This window comes from Peromyscus californicus, unplaced genomic scaffold (assembly GCF_007827085.1).
Source record: "Peromyscus californicus insignis strain IS unplaced genomic scaffold, ASM782708v3 Scaffold_12__1_contigs__length_115047231, whole genome shotgun sequence".
Taxonomy (NCBI): Eukaryota; Metazoa; Chordata; class Mammalia; order Rodentia; family Cricetidae; genus Peromyscus; species Peromyscus californicus.
In genome coordinates, this window is record NW_026294413.1 from 85,077,298 (window position 1) to 85,096,305 (window position 19,008).

The following is a 19,008-nucleotide window of genomic DNA, read 5'->3' on the forward strand; positions in this document are numbered from 1 at the left end:
TTCTTTCCAAAGTCCTTTTAATACAGCACAGAAAGGCTCTATTTTCATAGGCAAGCCGTATATAGAGTCTCCAGGAATAAGGCACACAACGGAATGCCACCCCGAGGCCGGCCCTTCAGGGAAGTCAGGAGCCTTCTCCATGCACCCTCCAGGCGGGGCTCACGGGTTCTGTTTGTCTTCTTAGCTGAATGCACACACATGAACAGATACAGACATGGACAGGGTCACCACATGGAGGTGCAGGGGTTGGTACAGGGAAGTTGGCCATGAGAGCAAACAAGGATCCTCATCGCCATCTCCCGGAAGGCTGCAACACCCCTTACATCACTGTTAGTTGTTGACTGGCTACAATGTAGTGAGGTTGGATTAGACTTTTGTTTAGAGTAGATTCAAGTTCATTAGATGCTAAAAGGCAGGTGGGAGGGCTCAGGTGGACAGATCCAAGTTCAAAGAGCTTGGGTTGGGAGGCAGGGCTTGGGCGAGGAGGAAGCCTGCCTCCTGTGTTCATGTACCTCCTTGGGTCTTGCTGGCAAGTCCAATGGGCTGGCAGATCAAAGGACCTGTTCGTCCGATGTGTCCTTTTCCCTTGCCCATCCCCTGCCCTCCCCTAAAAAATTAATAAAACCATAATAACAAGATAATAACATGAAGGTGCAGGAGAAAAGATTACAATACCACCTGTCCACCTCAGAGGCAGAGGCACAAAGGATCTCTGTTCCCTTTTTACCGTGTTGTCCATTGATAACTCCCCGTAAAAAAAGCAATACTTCCAAAAATACACAAATGTATAAATACAGGACAAGAGCATATTAATAAGTCTAACACTTGAATAATATACTGGGTGCTTAATACTGATATTTTCATCCAAGGAAAACAAAATAGAAAAAAAAACCACCATAGCTTCAAGGATTACAAAGATTTTTTTCCTCGTTAGAATTATGTACCAACTTCATATAATAATTCTATGTAGATAATATTTCCTTCTTACTGTAGTTCAGTTTGCATACTTTTTACAGATGAAAGCATAGAAAAAATAACAAGAAAAAAGGAAACGTTCTCACTATAAATATCCTCTTACAGATCAACCAGACTTACAAAACTATGTCTAGAAATCTGTTCAATATGGATTGCCCTCTCAAAAGCACTGATGTTTTTTTGAAATGCCTCTTTTTGTTGTTTTCACTTTCAATAATATCAAGCAATCCTGTTTTTCTTTTCTTAAAAAAAAAGAGAGAATCTCAAATATATACAAACAAAAATCACTATGAAGAATTTGGGGGGGAGAGGCTACCAAGTTCAGTGTCGTAAGAAAAACTGGTAACCATGCAGAAATTTTAACATCTATGAATTTTTTCCCAAAATACACACATAGCATTTTTTAAAAAAAAAGAATTCTGTGTCAAGTATAACTCAAAATAAATACAAATTCACAAGTAGAGCTATTGAATACTTCATATGGGGTAAACACCATTCTCTCTCAACTAGATCGCTAGATCTACTGACTGCAAGCGATTGTCCCTTTTGAATGTACTAAACCACATGCTTTCTTGTCCCTTGGGTTCCCAGGCCCTCTGAGCATTAACTCTCCAGCACCCAGCTTAGATAGTGGTATCTTCTGCTTGCCTCACAAAGATCACAAGTTCAGCCCAAGCACTGCAAGGCAGGCCCAGGGAGAGGCTGCCTGAGGCAAGAGGGCCTGGCTCTGCACAGACTTCAGTACAGGGACCCAAATGCTCACTGTGGGGAGAGGACCCACCTTCTGCTGGCCCTGGCTTCCTGAAGACTTGCTGGGCTCTCTGAACCTTTGACTCGGTTCACCCATGCCCACCGTGTCGTCATTTGGGACACGAGCACACTGTCCACTGCTGTGAACATTCTCTTTAGAGGCCCTGTGGGATGACTGACAGAAAGGGCCCTTTCCTCAGTGACAGGAAGCTTGGCATGGGGTGGCCCTGGGGCTGCAGCAAGGCTGGGGAGTCTTTGGTGCTGGGTGCTCACAGTCTGCAGCCCAGCATGCCACCATTCCTGGGCAGCAGGGTGGCAGCTAGTGCTTTGGACTGCCCCAAGTATACCTTTGTTAAGTATTCAGAGGGTATGTTCTCCCCCAAATCTATCCTGCAGCTAACTGGCTGCAGACACGTCCATCTCTTCAACTCACTCCCTGGACCCGTGGTTAACACTTCACTGTGACTCCTCGGTCGTACAAAGCATTCTCATTTGAAAACAAAGGGCAACTGGGCACCATGTGTAAACACTGAACTTCAGGCCTATTTCATGGTCTGACTGATTTCTTCTCCACGGAGGCATAGTGTTGGGGCAGGGTCAAGCTGCTCAGTCCCGGCAGCCGGTGAAGAGAAGAAAGACAAGAGAAATGTGGCTGTCACGGGGGGGTGGGGGTGCACTGCTGATCCTGACCAGGACAGCAGTCCTTCTGGGCCATGTGACATGCCAGGAGATCTCTCTGCCTTCCTAGAAAAGTAGGAAACCATTATCCCCAGTTTCCAAAGGAGAGGTTCTGCGGCTCATTTTAGGCTTGCCCACTGCGAGGGGCTGAGGAGACTTGGGGTGGGATCATCTCCCATTTTCTCCGGGGGTGAGAACATGAGGCAAGGAGGGCTGTAGGAGAGGACCTGGCATCGCTCAGCCCGATTTCCTAAGTGGCTACCATGGGCAGAGGTTTGGAAGGCAGTGCTCTAGGGGTACTCTAGGGGTCTCCCGTCACCCCGGTGATGCCCTGTGTTCCAGAGGTAGCCAGCTTTCTTCTAGAACACCGAAGCTCACTGGGGCCTCCTGGCTTTCTGGTGGCACTTTCTCACTTAACTAGTGGGGAAACTGAGGCTGGAGATGAGATGTCCTTGCCCCAGGTGGCATAAAGTAGCTCCAGAATGCCAAGACCTGCATCCTTCATGGCAGAGCAGGCTGACAGTTTCTGTGGGGTGGCGTCCCTGGCATGGATGGGAGGCTAAGGATGAAGAGAGCGCCGTTGATGAAACCCAAGCTTACGGGACAGTCTGGGGGAGACCGTGGGAGGCGATGCCGATGTCCCCTAGGATGTCTTGGAGCACTGTTGTTCACTGTTTAATGTCCTCCTGCCTGCCAGGCCCATTGGCAGAGGGAGGCTGTATTTAGCTACCGGGTACAATGCAGTGATGTCAGGGGTGGTCAGATGTGGGACTCAATGTGGGCACAACAGAGGACCACTCCTCAGCAGCTGCTAGAACAAGGGTCTGCCCTCTGGCTACAGCTTAGGAATGAAACAGGACTTCCCCAGAGTGGCTTTTCATAGGCGGCAAGCTGCAGGGTTCTGGGTGGGATAGGACCCGGATGGCCTTGGAGGGCAGACTTCCCGCAGGCCTCAGGATTCACAGTTCACTAGTGTACTCGGCGGATACAAAGCCACTCAGCTCCAAAGACACTCAGGAAGAGAGCCTGCGGGAACACCAAGGCCTCTGCTGGCCTCTGTCCCTCTACAGAGCCCGGGGCCTACGGTGAAGAGTCCCTGAGCCTCCGGTCTCTGTACCCTGTTGGGAACATGTCAGCCACACTCTCAGCACTCCAGACGAGGACATGAGCCTCCTCTGCTTAAGCCCGCAGGCCTGCGAGGTCTCCTCAAGTATGGGGACATTCAGCCCTTCGGGCAGCACAGGGAGGTGGCAGCCGAGGGCTGCTGCAGCGGCGGCCAAGGTCACTGCACACGGCGACAGTAGTAGCCCAGGACCTTGCACTTTTCACAGAGGTGCTGCGGGTGCTCCTTGCTCTGGTCAGACACATCCAGGCCATCAGGCTTCTCCAGGGGTCTCTGCAAAGAGGAGGAGGAAGGGGGGGGGATCCGCAGTTACAGAGGTGGTTCAGCCAATGCTTTGACACCCCACCTTTTGCCCATTTGCAGACATATGTGTCCAGGAAGCTCAGGTGAAATTCCTGGGCTGCCTAGAGCCAAGGCAGGGGTCTCAGACCTGGAACCATGGCCAATATGTTGCCTGATCCACAGTCCTCTCTAGGCAGCTGTCCCCTGAATGAAGCTCAGAGAGCTCCCAAATGCAGACCAGAATCAATGCAGGTCAGGGATGCAAAGGCATCTGCCGGGTGAAGAAACTGAGTCTCAGGCAAAGGAAACCCCACCTCACATCCGTCTCCCTGTCACTCCAGTGGCCGTGGGAGTCCAAAGATTATCCCAGACATAAGCCACAACACTTCAGCCCGAGGGGCAACAGGACTCTTAGTTCCACAAAGCCAGTCTGGGGTCTCGGGTCAACCCCGGCCTCAGTCCTGGCCCAGTGCCTGCCCGTTAATCGAGTGACTCCATAAACAGAGCCTCATTGTTTTCTAATGGGGAAACTGAGGCCTAGAGAAAGGAGGCAACTTACCAGGCCTGCCATGCCACGTGTGCGGACCCCCTCCCCATCTGTAAAGCAGGCCGGTACAGTGCTCACTTCCAAGATTTGGAAGGATCCTGAGAGAGGCTAGCTGTTGGTAACCTGGGCTGCACTAGGCACACACAAACACCCTTCTAAAAAATTACATTTATTTACTTGTGTATGTGTTAAGTGTGTGTGTGTGTGTGTTCACATGTGTGCCACAGCCTGAGTGTTGGAGGTCAGAGGACAACTTGTAGAAGTCAGTTCTCTCCTTCCACCGTGTGGGTCCTAGGGATTGGACACTTGGGTCATCGGGCTTGGGGGGCAAGGCCTTTCCCCCTGAGGCACCTCACCAGCTCTCAAGCTCTTTTGTACTCTAGACAGCTTGGGTCTCCCTGCCTGCTCTCCCTCCTTACCCTCCCCACAACAGCCAGCGAAGACCTGCAAACATTGCCGAGATCACAAGGAGAGGCTCCGAAGTGAGACCCTGTTCTCCTCCTAACCCCAGAATGACACCTGTCTGCAGAAGGGTCCTCGGCACAGACTTGGGGGCTCAGAGGAAACCGGTCAGGGCCAGCTGGGAGCCATCTGGCAAGAACAGGGGAGCAGAAACCAGGGCTGACATGGGGTCTGGGGCAGAGACCCTTGGCTACGGTGGTGGCGTGTCAGGGGAGGGCGGCTGAGATGAGTGCTGCCCACGGGTAGACTGGTACTCAACACTAACAGGCTGCCTTCCCACCTGCTCCAGGTCTTGAGCCAAGCTGGCCCTCGGAGCAGCTGGGCAAATGGGATGGAGGGTTGGAAAGGGTGAGGGTTTAGGCTGCCGGTGGGCAGGGTTCTACTTTGTAGCTGCCCTGGAAACGGGTGTCATACAGTTCAACTCTTAAACTTTAGCTACAAAGGGAAGACCTGCAAGGAGGAGAGCCTGGGTTTGGACGGAAGCCTTCCAGAGGACGGGCCTCACTCACCCCTCCTAGTCCGCCCCAGCAGGGAGAGGAGCAAGAGTTGGACTTCCTTGCAGACCAAGTCCCAGATGGGAGCTCAGCCTCCAAACACTGGCTGTGTGGCCTTGGCCTGGCCACCTGACCCCTCTGAGACACCATCTCATTCCCTTCCGTAAAGTGGGTAGCTGGCTCTTTTTCAGGGAGTTGTTCTCAGCAAACCTAGCAAGGCCAAAGACTAGACAGAGGAAAAGTCCTTCAAGGTACTGGTGTTGTTTATTCTTAATATTAACGGGAGGGGGCAGTGACATGGGGTCATCCGCTGTCCCAGATGTCCCGGAGAATGGGAGCCAGCATTAACCTCTCACTTTATGGACTTGCATGTCCCCAGGGTCAGGAAGCTGGGTCTCTGCTGGCTGAGCACAGTGCTAGGTTCTTGTATGTTCTGTATGAAGGACTCCATCTTGAGCTGGAATCTGGGTCCCTATGCCTTTATCTTGTAGGCCCCACTGCTCAGCTCCCAAAGGATGGTCTGGCTAGCGGAGCCCTGACATGTTACCTACCGCAGACCAAACCCAAGCTGATGTCTAGTCACTTTCCACTGCCCCCCACGGGCTACTACCCACTGCCTCCATGAACCAGCCTTCTAGTAGGGGACAGAGGGACAGGAGTGAGCCAGCTTCTCCTGCCTTGGCTCCCGATGGTTTGGGTTTTGTGTGGCCAGGCCACGTTGTTCAGGCTGCCTCAAGGGCACAGCTTCCACAGGAGTGGTGGGTCACCACAGATGAGGAAAACTTAAGACATCCAAAAGTCTTGTCCAGAGGCCTCCAGAGAGGAAATAGTGAATCTCAGGCCCCACACTGTCTGAAATGCTGCCTGTCTTCGTCCTGGGGCTCAGGGCTAGCTCTAGATCTCATGTACTCTTCTAGTCTGTTCCAGATCTTTGGCTTCCTGTCACCAAGATAGCATCCTCCTCTGAGGTTGCTCCCAGCCCTGTGGTCCTGGCCCCGAGACCTCACTAGCACCTGCCTCGCTCTGCCCACCCTGCCGGGCACTGCTGTCCTAGCTTTCATCCCAGGGGTTGACAGAGGTCCAGTGCTCCCAGGGCTAAGGGCAGAGCCAGTCACTGAGACTTGAAGAGTATTCTGGGAAACTGCTTCTGCCCATGTCTCTGCAGTGTGTCCACGGTTCATGGCACCACAAATCAGACAGCTGTGAACACCACCTCTGCCCTCCCTTGGCTGGCAGCCGCCACCTCAGCTTGCCTTTCTGCAGCCTGGGCTAGTGCTTAGTGATGGGTGCTGTCTTTGCTTACGTGTGTGTGTATGTGTGTGTGTGTGTGTGTGTGTGTGTGAGAGAGAGAGAGAGAGAGAGAGAGAGAGAGAGAGAGAGAGAGAGAAAAGAGAGAGAGAGAGAGAGAGAGAGAGAGAGAGAGAGAGAGAGAGGAAAGAGAGAGTAAATGACTGTCTTAAAGGATTCTATAACCACAGAGCTCCACAAAGACTTCATGATATATATCTGTGTGGACAGTCAGCAAGTCATTTAACCTCTCTGCTCATGTTCCCCTCCAAAAAAGTGTCTCTACTAGAGGCTCTGTCTGCTAGGCCTGTAGTGAAGAGAGCAGTTAGAATGGCACCTGGCTCGTGGGGAACCTTCCATGCACTGGCTAGTTTCTTTGTTTGTTCAATTGATTGATTGATTGATTGATTTTTTTTTTTTTTTTTTTAGTTTCCCAAGACAGGGTTTCTCTGTGTAACTGCCGTGGCTGTCCTGGAACTCGCTTTGTAGACCAGGCTGGCCTTGAACTCACGGAGATCCACCTGGCATTGGCTAGTATTTATGTTGCACATCAGCAGTAATATATTGAAAGGGCAGGATCATCAGCCGAATCCCTGGGAAATGCTCTTGCCTGACCCTCCTGGCCGGCCCTAGCTCTGGGTTTCTTTGAACTGCTCTTCTCCTTGGCCTTGGTGTCCAGGCTGCAGTCACAGGCTGCCAGTGGGGAGCTTGGGGGAGCTGTCAGGATGACCCCCCTCTGTGGAAGGAAAGACCCAGCAGCTGGGACTGATCTGGGAGCCCCCCCCCCCCACTCCCACCAGCAGGGAGGCAAAGCCCATTAGTGTTTTCTTCTCTTGGGGGGGGGGGGGGTTGTCTAGGGAGACACAGTTGGAGCCTGACAGGAAACAGATGTAGTGGGGGCAGGGCTTCTCAGAGGGATGAGGTGGCCCAGGTCAGCGCTGGGGGGAGGGGCAAGAGCCCTTCTCCATCCCCGGGCTCCACTGCCTCCTCTAGGAGAGCAAGGAGGCGGTGTTCCCAAATCTCAAGTCAGAGAGAGACGCACAAGAGCCCAGGAACCCAGAACTTGGCCTGGAGTGGGGGGTGGCGGTGGGGGGTACAAGTCTTTCGTACCTCAGTCTCCCCAGTGCATACAGTAGGTGCTCAACAAACACTGACTGGATGATGGTGAGTGGGGAAAACGGAGCCTCAAGCTCTTGGAGGATTCTTCTAGATTGGGCCCCTCCGTGTAGAGCCAGGCTGGCAGCTGAGCAGCCTAACTGAGGCTCTGCTGCTGAGATGTGGGGAGGGGGAAGGCAGAGAAGTGACAGAGCGGTAGCCTGGCAAGACCGAGGGGACCCAGTAAGTAGCTGCCTGCCCTGCCACCCGCTGGGGCACACAGGAACACTGCAGGGTATCAGGTTCCCCGGGCCCTGAGTATGTGAGTTGGCTCTGCCCCTCCGCTAGGTCATAAGACAGTAGGTGAGTCCCCGAGACCCGCAGTCCTGATCCTTGGAACTCTGACACTGAACGCATTGTGGAAACTGGGCTGTCCTAACTCCCTGTCCCCGTCTGCCTACCCCGCCCAGAGAACACTCTGCCCGCCCTCCCCTCTTCCCCCAGCCCCACACCTACTGCGTCCTTGCCTCGGTCCCACCCCTGGCGGCTCCGCCCCCACCCGGAGGCCCCGCCCACCCACCTGCTTGTGTGGGTACACGTTGATGTGGCACTTGATGCACTCCTGCCCCATGTTGGCCCAGGAGTTCCCGCTCATCCATTTTCTCTTGCACTTGGGACACTTGTACTCGCCAAAGCAGCGCTTCTTGCCCTGGTAAGGTGTCAGACCCTCACCTTTGGGGCGCGCCTGGAAGACAGGAAGTCAACACCGGAAATGGAGCCTAGGTCACGAGACAGTGGGGTACAGGGCTTCGGAGGAGTTACTTCTCCACCTCCGTGTTGCAGGGGCAGCTGGGTGGGCACAGGTTCTTGGTCCCATCAGGGAGGCGGCAGCACAGGGACAGGAACTAGTGCCTGACGAAGAGATCGCCTCAGCTGCCCCCCCCCCCCTTCCAACTGTGGGCTCCCCTACCTGGAGGTAATCATTTTCTAGGCTGGCTTTGAACTCAAACCTCCGGTCTCAACATCCAGGGTTTGGGGAAGACAGAAAAACACCCTCTTGTCCAGTCTCTGAAGCATCCCTGTGTCTTCTGTGTCCGCCCAAAGGCAGCTCCACACTGGCAAACACATCGGTGTATATGTCTAGGCCGCCTGTCACTCACCAGACACAGAGGCACACATGCCTCATCACCTTGCTTTTTTCTTTTGAAGTACAAGGCCTCACGTATCCCAGTCTGGCTTTCACTTACTACGGAGACAAAGAGGATCCTGAACTTCTAGCCCTGCTTCCCAGTGCTGGGGTTACACACATGTACCACCATACCTGCCTTATGGTATGCTGGGAATCAAACCCAGGGCCTTGTGCATGCTGGACAAGCACCCACCAAGTGAGCTACATCTCCAGCCCAATTCATCTTGGTGTCTCCTTCATGTCAGCACCAGCAGCTACTGTCCTCTGCTTCACGGCTGCATGGTGGCAGAACCCCTGAGAGCTCAGCGTGTGCTACCAGGAGGGCGTGCGACACGAGTCAACTTACATGCCTTTGTAGAGGAAATTTCCAGAAGTGAAACTTCCGGGGCAGAGGGCACGTGCACTATTTTTCGTGATAACCCCTATCGCCGCTGCCTCCACTCCCACAATGCTTCACCAGCTTCGTAGTCCAGATCCCCAGGAGCAGAGTTCTAGCTAATGCCCCACTTGTCTGCAGCTGCACTCCCACATAGTTGTTTTTCTCTGTTGTAGTCGTCTGTGCTCAACCGATCGGGAAGGATTTAACAGAGAGTCTCAGAAATAAACAACTCGTAAGCTTTGGACTGTGCAGTTCTGAGGAACACCATGAGGGCTCTCTCCATGTGCCTGGGACATCAAGAGTCTCATTGTCCCAGGTATCCACGCTATATATGCTACCTGCCCACGCTATATATGCTACCTGCCCATTAGTTATTCAGTGACTGGCTGTTACCGGATGAACTGCAGTATCTACAGTGCTTATGTTCAAGTGGCCCTCATTTTACATAGCAATTGCCCTAGGGCACAGGCGTAAGGAAGCAGACAACTCCTATGCCAAGGAGAAGTCGTAAAATGCTTCCATTACCTGAAAAGGGGAAATTTGCCAATATCATAAAGGAAAAAAGAAATCTGAGGTTGCTCAAAACCTTTGGTGAGAACAAATACTCTGTTGGGAAGCCGAAGAAAGAAAGAGATCCATGCTAGCTTTGATCGTGCAACTCCAACCACTAGTTACAGCCCCAGAGTAGGCATCCACCGAGGGTCCTGAAATGCACCTTTCTACATTAGAGGAAGCCATAGTATCACTAATTTAAAAGGTACACCGTCTTCTCAGAGGAGGTTTGACATACATCTGTTATAATGAGCAAGACACATTTTTGCATGTAAATACATTCTTAAATAAGAATGGTTTGTTTATATTTCATTTCTGGGGGGGTAACTTTTTTTTTTCTTTTTTTGAGACAAAGTTTCTCTGTGTAGTTTTGGAGCCTGTCCAGGATCTTGCTCTGTAGACCAGGCTGGCCTCGAACTCAGAGATCCGCCTGCCTCTGCCTCATGAGTGCTGGGATTAAAGGTGTGCACCACCGCCGGGCGGCGGTGGTGGCGCACGCCTTTAATCCCAGCACTCGGGAGGCAGAGCCAGGCGGATCTCTGTGAGTTCGAGGCCAGCCTGGGCTACAGAGTGAGTTCCAGGAAAGGCGCAAAGCTACACAGAGAAACCCTGTCTCGAAAAACCAAAAAAAAAAAAAAAAAAAAAAAAAAAAAGGTGTGCACCACCACCGCCCAGCGTGGGGTTAACTTTTAAAATGTGTGTGTGTGAGCACGCACGTGTCTGCTGCAGTCAGAAGAGGGTGTCAGATCCCCTGGAGCTGGAGTTACAGGCAACTGTGAACCACCCATTATGGGTGACAGGAACTGTACTCTGGCGCTCTGAAACAGCAGCAGACACGGTTTCTTACCACGGAGCCATCTTTTCAACTCTAACCTTTTCCTTGTTGATTTGCAACAAGAAAATTGATTTGTGTTTTATATAGGAAAGAAGCTGGTGCTCTCCTGCACAGCTTGATACCTTTATTGAAATATGATCCAAATACTGCACGTCTCACTCATTGAAAGTGGTCAGTTCAATGGTTCTTAGTATATTCAGAGTTGCACAACCATTAGCACAACCTAATTTTAGGACATATTTGTCACTCTCCAAAAATCACTCTGTACTCATTAACACTCCCTTTCCTGCCCATTTGCTCCTATGATCTACTTTCTGCCTCTGTAGCTTTCCCTAGTTTATATTCTTTCTTCTGTCTGGCTTCTTTCACTTAATGTAATGTTTCTGAGGCTCCGCCATGCTGAAACATGTGTCCGCACTTGGCCTTCTCTTGCTGCCAAATAATGTCCACTGTACGCCAATGCCACAGCTCAGGACACACCGGGCTGCTTCTCAGTCGGGGCTGTCATGGATAAAGCCGCTGCGGACCTACATGCACTCACAGAGGATGGTTTTAAACGTCAGATTTGTTTGTTTGTTTTTTTTTTTTTTTTTGGTTTTTCGAGACAGGGTTTCTCTGTGTAGCTTTGCGCCTTTCCTGGAACTCACTTGGTAGCCCAGGCTGGCCTCGAACTCACAGAGATCCGCCGGCCTCTGCCTCCCGAGTGCTGGGATTAAAGGCGTGCGCCACCACCGCCCGGCTAAACGTCAGATTTGTTACCACAGGATTTTAAGCTGGGAGACTACCATCACTGTGGACCCACACTAGCCTTGGATTCTCGCTAGCTGAGGCTGAGGACTGGCTGACCAGTACAGTCTCTCCAAGTCTCCTCTTCTTGAGTTTGAGGGAGGCTTGAAGCAGGCTCTGCGTGTCATCATTAAGTGTATGTAGTACCCAGCTCGGCAGTGACAGGACTGTCTGGCAACATGCTGGACAGGAAGAATCTTGAGCCCCACCTTAGAGTCAGCACATCAGAACCTGTGTTTGTGTGTGTGTTGGGGGTGAGGTGTGTGGGCATATCTGCACACATGTGGAGACTAGAGGTCAAAACAAGGGGGTCTTCCTCAATTGCGCTCCTTTTTTTTTTTTTTAAAAGACAGATTCTCACTGACCAGTTTGGCTTGGCTTGGCTACCCAGCCAGCTCCAGGAATCCTCCCGTCTCCATCTTCCCAATGCTGGCTTACCGACAGGTGCCACCACACCCAGCTTTTTCTGTGGGCACCGGAGATTAAACTCGGGTCCTCATGCTCGCACAGCATGCATTTTACCCAGCGAGCCATCTCCCCACCCCAGGGCCTGCGTTCTGATAAGAGCCCCCAAGAATTCCTCCTCCACCAGATTCAGGAAGCTTGGGCTATGGGATGATTGCTGCCATGGTAACTCCAAGTGACTGCTCACTTAGGATACAGGGTATAGAGGTCAGGGGCAGACTCTGATCCAAATCTGTGACCTTAGACAAGGGTAGAGGAAGTGACTCTGTCTGAGAGTGTTTTGGGCCAGTGAGAGGGCTCAGTGGGCAAAGGCACTTACTGCCACCTCTGATGACCTGAGTTCAATCCTCGGGACCCACCAGGTGGAGATAACCGATTCCCACAAGTTGTCCTTTGACACACCCCCCACACACATGCATGCCATGGCATGCATACACACACCAATAAATAGCTAATATCTGCAATAAAAACTTCTAAAAGTATTCTGAGCATTAAACGAGATGATACAGGTAAACCCCGAGAACAGTAGGATTATTGGCACTACTACTATTTACTAATCTGAAGTTGTATCGGTATGTAAGATAATCATTTCTGTCAGTTATGTGTGTTTGTTGTTGTTGTTTCCCAGAAGCCATTCATAGGTGATGTCTGACTAGAGTTCCAGGCAAAAACAATCAAGGGGAGAGCTGTGCCGAGTGTCAAAATCCAAACCTGGAAAGCAAGCACGACTCGGTCCTGACTTTCGGGTCCCCTGCTTGACGTCACTGGACCTGTTAGGAATGACGATGTCTCAAGAGCAGTTTCAATATGAGCCCTGGGAAGGCCCAAGAGAGGGCAGTGTTGTGAGCGATGCACCCCACACTGGCATGATCTAGTCTACTCACTTGGGACAAGAGGCTGCCTCTGAGGCTGAGCTCTCTGGGTATCCAGTTGGCAGGTTTTCTGAGCCTTCTGAAGCCCGTTTCTCCACTGCCATGCAGCACCCAGTACCTCGGCCCTGAGCGGCCTGTGTCCATAGTCTCATTGGGTCTGTCATCCCGAAATGCAGCACGATACACATGTGCTCTCCCGCCTCCGTTTCCAAAGGTGTCTGCCTATGCTGAAGGAGGGTGATGGGGCTGGGGAGGAGACTCCATTCATAAAATGCTTACTCTGCAAGCGTGCAGACGTGAGAACCTATGTAAATTAGTCCAGTGTGGTAGTATATGCTTGTAACCCCAGAGAAGGGGAAATGTCAGGCAGAGCCCTGGAAGCTCTGGTACTTTTGCGTACTTGGTGAAGTTCCAGTCCAATTAAAGATCTGTCTTAAAAGAAAGATGGATGACACCTGGGCTGACCTCTGACGTCCACATACATATGCACACCACACACGCACGCACACAGTCACACACATATATGTACAAGCACACACACATAGACACAAATAGATAGGTGTCTTGCCACAAAGATTTTGCTTAGATGATGGAGGGATTTAGGGCCTGTCCGCAGCAGGCTGGCTCTGGAATCTGGTTCTCCAGACCTCTTCTTGCTCAGAGAGCCCTCGAGACCTGGGGCTTGCCTACCATATCTATGGCAAAGGACAGAATGGGAGGGATCAATTCATCCTAGCACATTTGGAGCAAAACATGGGACCTAGTCAGGATTAGAAATAAGCTGTGTATGTCCCAGGGTGTCTGACTCAGAATGCTGGGTGATGGGATTGTGTGTAATGAGGGATAGACTGTAACCAAAAGGGAAAGCAGGTCGTTGGACAAGAAGTGAACAAGGAACAGAGCCACAGCTCAGAATCAGAACATGGCCCTTTGGGAGATGTCTGCAGATACCCAGGGCTGGGATGCCTGACCTCCTACAGGCCCAGACGCCCCAGCATGCCAATACCACACTGACAGGCCAGACGGACAGTCAGCTCCCTGATGGATGCCTCGCCTCATCCCACAGGACAAGCTCAGATCCTGGACTCTAGGGTCAGGTTCCTAAGCCGCAAACGGGTTCTGCCTGTTGTCACCCGTGACCCTCGACAAGTCGCTCAGTATCTCTGCTGGTTTCCACATCTGGACACCAGATGCCGATCGAGGGCCTGAGCTGCAGACCTGATACCCTCACAGGTGCCTCAGCTCAGTCCAGGCACACGCAGCAAGCTCTCGCTTGGTGAGCACTGGTGTTTGGGGCACGGCTCCTCCCTTGCAGAGAGGGCCACGGAGCTGCTGCAGATGCCGCAGAGGGAGGGGGGAGGGGCCGAGACTCAGGCCAAATCGGAAGGAGGACGTTTTAGAAATGAGAGGGCAGTGATGCAGTCCACCATCTCAAGACGCGTGTGTCGGAAGACTAACAAGCCTAAGAAGAAAGGGCGTTCGGTGTCTTCACCTTCTGGAATATTCTCCCAGAAGGACCCTCAAAAAGTCCAAAGAAGTCTGCAGAAGCTTGGACGTGTGCCAACAGAGGACAAGGAAGGAGGGAAGAATTCAGGTGTTTGTGGGACACTACCTGTGTCCCGAGCTTCGTGCTCAGGGTTCATGGCCTTTCAGGTCGTCTTCCACCCACTACGGAAGGCTGTCTGTCGGACGGCTGGTGAAACTGAGGTTTGGGGGGTGGGGGCAGGATGGCCAAGAGCATCCATATGTGAGGGGCTGAGAGCAAGGCTCAGCAGGCACTTCTGCCTGCCACAGCTCTACAAAGGCGACCCCCTCAGCAGAGATTGCATGAGAAAATTCCTTGGGCCTCCTGATGGAGGTGGCGTGCAGGGCAAATTTAAGTCTTAGCAGAGGGAAGGAACACAGGCCAGCAGGCGGGCAGCTTCAAGGAGCCACTTCCTGGAAGTCTCTGTCCTGACATTGTTTATACTGACCAGTGAGGGAGGGCCCAGAGCCCAGAGGGAAGGCCTTCCCCTTGTCTCCTCCCTGCAGAGGTCTGGGCTCTTCTCATAAATGTCAACAGACAGCCCTGCAGGAGTTACCACTCAGCCAAGCGGGCTGCCAGGCCCCAGCAGGCCTTCCTGACCCAGGTTATGTACCCCTTCCACCCCACCCCTGCCAGGGAATAACATCTACCAGGAGCCCAGGCACGGCTCGGTGGGTCCCAGAAGCTACTCCTGGTAGCACAGACAGGTCCTTGAGGTACCACAGACGCCAGGAGATTGGAGGGATGGCACACAAGGCATCCAGGACGGAGCTGAGGAAGGAAGGGCTTTCGGACCTTAACACTGGGGCTAGAACAGCAGCGGACAGGCAGCCTGAGAAGTGGGAGGCTGCACTGGTGTGGGCCGGGCAGGGGGAAGCAAAGCTGGAGGGGGGGAGGGAGGGAGGGAGGCGAGGGAGGAGCTGCCACCTCTGGGTACGCTTCAGAATGAGGTTGTATTGGCTTTCCGTCAGTTCGTGGGATCTCTTGGGGTTGGCAAGGAGGTAGTGAGTCCCCTGTCACTAAGGAGATGTAAGCAGAGGCTGGGTAAACAACCACCAGAAAACTCGCCGAGGGGATCCTTGTCCTGGTCAGGAAGGAGCCTGGTGACTCTGAGCGTACTTCCAGCCTTATAGTCCTCTGGACCCTGAGAGCTAGTGAGGACCACCGAGGCAGGTGTGAAAAGAAAGCCTCTATCAGTTGCCGCTGGGAGCAGGGGCTGGACAGGTGTCTCCTACTACATTTTACTGGTCATCCTGGCTGTATGTCATCAAGATTCTTTAAAAAGAAAAAATGGCCTTAAGAAAATGATCAGAAGGGGCTGGAGAGATGGCTCAGCGGTTAAGAGCACTGGCTGCTCTTCCAGAGGTCCTGAGTTCAATTCCCAGCAACCACATGGTGGCTCACAACCATCTGTAATGAGATCTGGCGCCCTCTTCCGGCCTGCAGGGACACGTGCAGACAGAGCACTGATACCTAATAAACAAATCTTTAAAAAAAAAAGAAAATGATCAGAGATACAGACCAAAAGCGTTTTCGAGGATCTCACTGCCATGTTCATCAGGACAACGAAAGGCTGGAAATGGGACAGTCCACAGCAGGTCCCGAGGCTCCCAGTGGATGTGTGACAACAGAGCCATTGAGACAGTTATGACGAACATCCCAGGAGATGGCTCAGTGCAGCCTGGGGACCGGAGTTTGAGCCCTGGAGCCCACACGGTAGAGGGAGAAAACTGATTCCTGAAAGTTGTCCTCTGACCTCCACACGCGCGCCATGGCACATCCATGCACACACACATAAATAAATGGAACTTTTCTCAAGTTATAATGAGTTTTGTTAGACATTTGGGAAAGTGCTCGAGAGAAGGGAGGATGAGGGATGGAGGACTGTGTAAAGGAAAAGCATGTGAAAATCAGCTCAAGGGAATAGGCTAGACGGTCTCAGAGTGTGCCTGTAGCGGCTGGGTCTGTGGATGGACTTCTTTCTGCTCAGGCTCTGTCCTGATGAATGCATGTTCGTCCCTGAGCATGCCTGACTTCGAGGAAAGCCACAGCGACCAGCTGGCTTCCTGACCTGCAGGCCCCTCCTGCCCACCAGGGGGCGCCCGGGGCTCTGCCCAGGCAGTGGGAACCCTTTGAAACCAAAGGCACCTTCCACTTTCGTCCCCTACCGTTGTCCCTGCAGGTGTGGACAAGGGAGAGGGCACTGGGCAGCTCTGGGTGCTGACTCTGTTGGACTGTGATCTGCTCCATGGAGCTACTTCATCCAGACAGGATGTCATCCTTGCCCAAGACTCCATGGCTCCCCTATCTTAAGGAGCAAGTAATCACTTGTCACAGCCTCAGCGGTTCACCGTGCCCTGATGCCTGGCTTCTCTGCAGAGTGAGTCATTTGAGTGAAGCTTGGTCCCCTCAATGGTCCCTTCTTTGTAGAGATGTCAGTCATACCAGCCATTGGCAGCCTCGGGTGGAGCATGACGAAGATGTTGATGGCGTTGGGGGGGGGGGGGGTTGCCTGTTCTCTGACTTCAGGCTGGATTCTTGTCTGAATAAAGGGTTCTCGAGCTGAGGGCCTCACCTCCTCCAGCTGCCTAGGAGGACAGCCCCTGCCCTGCCGAGCACGGGGTAGGGGTGCAGCCTTTACTCTTGTATCCCTGTAGCTCCCGATGGGAACAGGGAGGCCACATTGACCAAGTGCTTGTCTAGCCATCTGCCAGGACGCACTTTCTGAACTTCCTTGAAATGTGCCAGAACAGCACAAAGAAGCCAGCATGTCAGGATGGCGAGAAACAGGAAGTGGCTACTGCTGTCACAAGTCTCTCTGGGCCTCAGTTTCCCTGTTTCCAGAATGGGCAGGGTCACTCACCTCCCTGGAAGTACATCACTTAGTGTGTGCTTGGTAGCCCCTTGGGCACCCTCCTCATGAAGCCCTGAGTTGGTCCTGTGCAACCAGCTGAGAAGTTCTGGCCAGAGCCAGAGGAGCAGGGAGAGGAAATGAAGAACAGATGGACTTCCGGCTGGCCCCATCCTGCCCTGTCTGTGTGCTCTCATGCAACCTGGCCACTGAGGTGACCCTGGCCTTGGGGAACCAGCCCTAGGTCTCAGGATTTGACATGGGCTTCCCATGGTCAATCCAAGAGACATGGGGTCCAATATGGACTCACCCAGATGAGGGTCCTGTGAGGCTTGATGGCTCTCCCGGGAGGAGGCCAGAACTTCCGTAAGTCCTTCCTCTCGCTGTCCCTGCTACCTCTCCTGAGCCCTTCAGCTTCGAGTAAACAAGCTTTGGGAAGCAGATGTGATGTTAGGCCCTGGCTCTTCCAGGCCCTTCTTAGAGCCCATTTCTTTGCTAAGTGTGTGTGTGTGTGTGTGTGTGTGTGTGTGTGTGCGTGTGTGTGTGTGTGTGCGTGTGTGTGTTGGGGGGGGAGTAGTCTCTAGGAGAGCTGGGGACCCTAACTTTCAATGAGCATTATTATACACCAGAATTCCTAACTTGCCCCTCCATAGCCCCTTTCCGTAGCAAGAGAGCAAACAGATGCCAGGGACAGCCCGGGCACCTGCACAGGACCCCACTGCTGTGAAACCAAGGCTTGAACCCCGGCCTGCTCACTCACTCGCTGACTCCAGTGTGACCCTTTCCACCCAGTGCCTGGCCTTTCCCCGAAATGGCTGTGAGAAAACAAGAGAACAATCCTGCTCCCAGTAACACGACCCCTCTGACCCTTGACTCTAGACTGACATATCAACATTCATTCATTCAACTAACGTTTCTCGTACACCCACTCTGACCAAGCTTTGTGGAAAATTCCAGGAACATGCAAATAAACAAGACAGGGAATGCCCTGCCTTCACAGAGCTCACAGTCTGGGGCCTTCTAAAGAGGTCCTTTTCTGGGGTCACAGCCCCCAAGGTCAAGCCCAAGTAAGACTCATCTCTGTGGGACAGCTGAACCTAAGCCTGTAGGCAGAGGCCACCCTGGCTTCCCAGGTGACAATCTCTGATGCAACGGCCCTCTCAAAATCAGCATTAGGCCAGGCGGTGGTGGCGCACGCATTTAATCCCAGCACTTGGGGAGGCAGAGCCAGGTGGATTTCTGTGAGTTCAAGGCCAGCCTGGTCTGCAGAGTGAGATCCAGGACAGGCACCAAAACTACACGGAGAAACCCTGTCTCAAAAAACAAAACAAAACAAAACAAAACTCAGCATTTGACCCTGGTGGCAGAGAAAGAAACTGAGGCTTAGGGTGGGGTAAAGAGCCACCCACCCACCGTCACAGGGTCAAGTCTCTGTCCAGTGCTCAGGCCTGTATTTTTCCTCCTTTGTACCTCAGGAACCCTCCAACTCTTGTCCCCCAACTCCTATGTCCGCACAGCACCCCCAGGCAGGCAGGAGGCCCTGAGCCTCTGCAGCCCATTCGTGGCAGCTGCAGGCTTCCAGGAGCCCTAGAGGAAGCAGCCTGTTCAGGGACAGGTGGGCTGGGCATATGCAGCCTGCAGGATGCACGGACAGAGGCCACTGAGAGAAGCCAGCCCGGCTTCCTCTGAGCCTCAAGGGCCTCCTTGTCTGAGTTCAACGTCTGTCCATGTCCCCTTGCCAGCTCCCTCCCTTTTCTGGGCTCCTGCCACGGGTCCCACATGGGCCCAGAAGGCCCAGCCCCCCAGGGCACCCCTCCCACCCCACAAAAATGCCCTCCCTAGCCCACAACACTAGGGGCTG

The 19,008-nt window shown here is 52.8% G+C and overlaps 1 protein-coding gene across 1 annotated transcript in view; it reads right to left on the minus strand.

The window, feature by feature from the left end:
* Zcchc24 (zinc finger CCHC-type containing 24) overlaps positions 1-19,008 on the minus strand; it is a 55,400-nt gene continuing 36,392 nt past the window's right edge. The window contains exons 3-4 of the mRNA XM_052733633.1: positions 8,274-8,438; positions 1-3,799 (exon numbers count right to left, since the gene is read on the minus strand). Coding sequence (XP_052589593.1) covers positions 3,686-3,799; positions 8,274-8,438 — 279 coding nt within the window. The 3' untranslated portion in view covers positions 1-3,685. The remainder of the gene's footprint in view (positions 3,800-8,273; positions 8,439-19,008) is intronic.